Raw genomic sequence first — 4202 nt, 5'->3', positions numbered from 1 at the left:
GCTATCCTCACCATAGTAATGAGCAATTGGTCTAAGAAAGGCGATGGCCCCAGGAAGTTTATAAATTCAACACATAAAGAATAGGTAGTTTGTGAATGAGTTACAGCCCGAAAGCCTAAGAAACTGTGTCAGGAAAAGCTCTGCGAGTTCAAAGACATACAAAAATACATATATCAAGTAAACGTTTCAAAAAAAAAAAAAGCCGGGTGGTGGTGGCCCACGCCTTTTAAATCCCAGCACTTGGGAGGCAGAGGCAGGCAGATCTCTGTCAGTTCAAGGCCAACCTGGTCTAAAAGAGCTAGTTCCAGAACAGGCTCCAAAGGTACAGAGAAACCCTGTTTTGAAAAACCAAAACCAACCAACCAAACAAACAAAACAAAAAACCCCCAACCCCCCAAAAACTTATAGTTTGACTCTACAAGACATGATGACCATTTTGTAATAATTTTCATTTATTTATTTCTAGTATTGCAAAATTCATCAACCCTAGAAAATTCTCAGCCACGATTTCTACATTCATTGATGCACAGTTCTAAGACTGCAAAGTAATAATTTAGTACCAGATCTACCTCGTGCTCCAAGATAGAAAATACCTTAACAAAACCTGAATTAAATCTGCAGCTTAACTACTTGCATCTGTTGGTCTAAATGCTGGAAATTAATAAACAAGCACGGTCCAGAACCAAGCTCAGAGCTTGGGCTTTTCTGTGTAGTCATCTGGGGTAGGCTACTTTTGCCTGACAGTATGGATTTCCAGGTCAGCCTCTAAGAAGGAAAGAGCTTTTGTCTGGTGTCTCAGCATCACCTGCTCAAGATTATGGGTAAGACTCCACTTAATGGTGCAGCTCCACGTAGCACCTTTAGTACCCATGTTTAGGTTGGGCAAAAGTGTTTGGGTTTGTTTCACATATGCCAAGTCCTTTGAGCTGACCAGCATCCTATTTTGCGAAAGAAAAACATCATCAGGATTTCTATTTATCCATCCAGGTGTCAAGCATATATTAAAAATCTAACCTCACAATATGAACCTGTTTATGAGGGTGTGAGAAGTTTCTAAGTTCACTACTTCCTCCATCACACCCGAATTATTTCAAATTCAGCCTGATTCATATCGTGTGTTTGCTTTTTCCTAGCCACACCCCTTCCCAGTCTCTCTATTTTCTTGATTTGTTTTTGCCCCTATCAGCTCTTCCCCGACTGCGAGGTGCCGGTTTGTCTTGTGAACAGCGACACCTGGGAGACCTGGGTTTTCCTCCATCTGGCTTCAGCTTGCTTCTTGCTTCCCGGGTATCACAGGCGCGCCATCATGCGGGGCACCCAAGGAACATACTTGATGAAATCTGCTCAAAGACCATGAACTAAGTAACTGTCAATGACACAGTAACAAAGAGCCTGGGCATCCCAGATTGCTTTCCTTTTCGTCAGTGGCAAACCCAGTCACACCGAAACTGACTCGCTTTCAAAGCAATCATGCCCAAGCACCCACATTTCTATGGGAACTCTTGTCTTACTCTTTTAGCAGCACATACCTTATAGAAGGAAAAAGCTTGGGGAGAAAAAGGAAAAGATCCAAGCTAAGGGAAATTGTTTGAGCATGCTCAGCTGTGCTCAGGGAGAGCAAACTTGGGAGTCTAAGACCAATTCAGTCTCTAGAAGAGGAACTTGGACATCTATGCACCCGGACAGAGAGCTGCACCCTTAAAACGACACCATTAATTTTAGTACCTGTAACTAAGCGACAGCGAATTAACTATATGGACTTTGTACGTGCCAGTGAATCTGTGGTTTCTGGAAGCTATTGCCATTTCCAGAACATTACGAATTTCACACAAACACAAGTAGCCTGCGAAGGCAGGCATGCTAGTGCATGCGAATCATTTTCACTTGGGGAAAAAGTGGGAATTCCAGGCTAACTTGGCTAGCCACGTGCCCAACAGACTGGGGGAAAACAACAACAACAACAACAAAACACATAGTTTTCAGTTTGAAAATACTTTAAACTACAACCCATTTGTTGATAGGATGCACAGCTCTGAAAAACAGAAGTCTTTGAAATCAAGAGTGAAAAATGCCTACTCGACAGATTTACTTGGTGACGGCCTTGGTACTTGTCCAGCTCCTTGGGCCACGCAGGCTCACGGCCGTCTGGATCTGAGATGTGATGGTTGGTCGCTTTATGTAAACGCGGCGTGACTCCTCTCGGGCTATGAGCTCAAAGATGCTATTGACATACGAGTTCATGATGACAAGGGCCTGGGAAAAGATGCCCGTGTCTCGGTGCACCTGCTTCAGCACCTTGTACACGTAAGTAGCTCTCCTTGCGGCTGAGCTGGCGGTACTCCTTGCAGTCCTGCGCACTGATGACCGCGGAAGTCCTTTGGAGCGAGCGCAGACTTAGTCGGCCCAAGCATCACTGTACGAAATTCTAACTCCAACAGGAACACTAAACAAACACTTGGATAAATAAGCACCCCACCACCAACTACACCGTAACCACTTACATTACGCAGTATTCAAATGAGGTTAATAAGATTTCCTTCAGGATTGGATTAGTTTTAGTGTTTCGTCACGAATGGGAACGGAAACTACACTTGAAGGTCTAGGGTTTCATTGGCTGCCTTGTCACTTCGCATTCACCAATCAGGAAGTACGAACTGAACTGCACAAATCGGCTATAGCAAGCCTATTCAAGTACGATCGCTGTTAAAACCTGAGAAGTATAACTTTTTAAGGGGATACTGTTTCGGTATGGATAACTCACCAGTGAGATCTGCAACAAAATTAAGGCGTTGCTTGCCAGGCCCTTTATCAGAGTAGCTTTCTAATACTAACAACCCCACCACCTAGACTCTTGTCCTTAAAAGTTCTCTGCTTATTATCGTAGCACCCTAAGACTAAACCCTTTCATTCCTATAGCTGTCTGGCTTTTACATACAGATCTGGGAAAGTTACCATTTGTCCTTAGAAAGGTGGTTTGCTACACAACTCCCAAACCCACTTATCCGCCCACACCCGGATCCCCCCGGTCCTGTTCTGCTCCCGCAAGCCCAGCCCACCCACATCAGCCACGCCCCCATAGAAAGTGCAACAGCTCCTTCCCTGAGATTTGTGGGTGGCTCTGAAAAGAGCCTTTGGGTTGTTGGGCTTCTAAGCAGTTGGCCAAAGAAAAATTTTACTTTTTCTTGGCTGCGGTTTTCTTTGGCTTAGCTGCCTTCGGCTTGGCGGTTTTTGGTTTGGCCGCCTTGGGCTTCACCGCTTTAGCCTTGGCAGGGCTCTTGGGTGCCTTCTTGGGCTTAGCTGCCTTCGCCTTTTTCGGGCTCTTAGCTTTTTTGGCTCCTGCAGCTGCAGCCGGCTTCTTGGCTTTCTTTGGGGTCTTCTTGGTAGCTTTCTTCGGAGTCGCTGCTCCCGCAGCCTTCTTGGGCTTCTTGGCTGCACCCGCGGGCTTCTTAGCCTTGGCAGCCCCGGTCTTCTTGGCTTTGGGCTTAGACTCGCCGGAAGCCGCCTTCTTGTTGAGCTTGAAGGAGCCGGAGGCGCCGGTGCCCTTGGTCTGCACCAGGGTGCCCTTGCTTACCAGGCTCTTGAGCCCCAGCTTGATGCGGCTGTTGTTCTTCTCCACATCGTAGCCGGCGGCCGCCAGCGCCTTCTTGAGCGCGGCCAGGGACACGCCGCTGCGCTCCTTGGAGGCGGCCACAGCCTTGGTGATGAGCTCGGACACCGGGGGTCCGGACGCCTTGCGCTTCGCGCCACCTGCAGCCTTGCGGGCCTTCTTCTTTACTGGGGTCTTCTCGGCGGGGGCCGGTGCGGCGGGCGCGGCAGGCGCGGTCTCGGACATGGCGAAGCGTGTGTGAAAAGAGAGGACTCGAGCCGGAAGCAGAGGCACTGGCCGGGACTCGGGCCGCGGCGCTGCGCCCGCCCGTTTATATAGGGCGGAGCTGCGTCGTGATTGGTGCGCTGTCCAGCCCGCCTCGCTGGCAGCCTCGGAGTGTCCTCTCGGATGCCGAGTTGTGTTTGTTACACCTCAAAAAAAGCCAAAAATGTCAAAATTCCCTACTTCGAATTGCTTGATTTCTCTCAAATAATGATCCCTGAAGCCTCGGGCTTCATGCACGTCTCAAATGGTAAGCAAAGCTTCAAGCCTTCTGTTAAAAACTTGCAATATTTCCCGCGGTGCTCAGCAAATTTCAACTCAGAGAAACAAAACT

At 48.1% G+C, this 4202-nt stretch overlaps 1 protein-coding gene across 1 annotated transcript; it reads right to left on the bottom strand.

The window, feature by feature from the left end:
• Nucleotides 1-434: 434 nt before the first annotated feature.
• Nucleotides 435-3887, bottom strand: H1-4 (H1.4 linker histone, cluster member). Its single transcript, XM_041632933.1, has one exon. The coding sequence runs from the start codon at nucleotides 3830-3832 to the stop codon at nucleotides 3173-3175; it is 660 nt and encodes a 219-aa protein (XP_041488867.1). The 5' UTR covers nucleotides 3833-3887; the 3' UTR covers nucleotides 435-3172.
• Nucleotides 3888-4202: the final 315 nt, after the last annotated feature.

Source organism: Microtus oregoni, unplaced genomic scaffold (assembly GCF_018167655.1).
Source record: "Microtus oregoni isolate MIOR12 unplaced genomic scaffold, Mior012 000042F_ref0000377, whole genome shotgun sequence".
In the NCBI taxonomy this organism is placed as follows: domain Eukaryota; kingdom Metazoa; phylum Chordata; class Mammalia; order Rodentia; family Cricetidae; genus Microtus; species Microtus oregoni.
The sequence above is the reverse complement of the archived record's forward strand: the minus strand, read 5'-3'. Positions and strand labels throughout refer to the sequence as shown.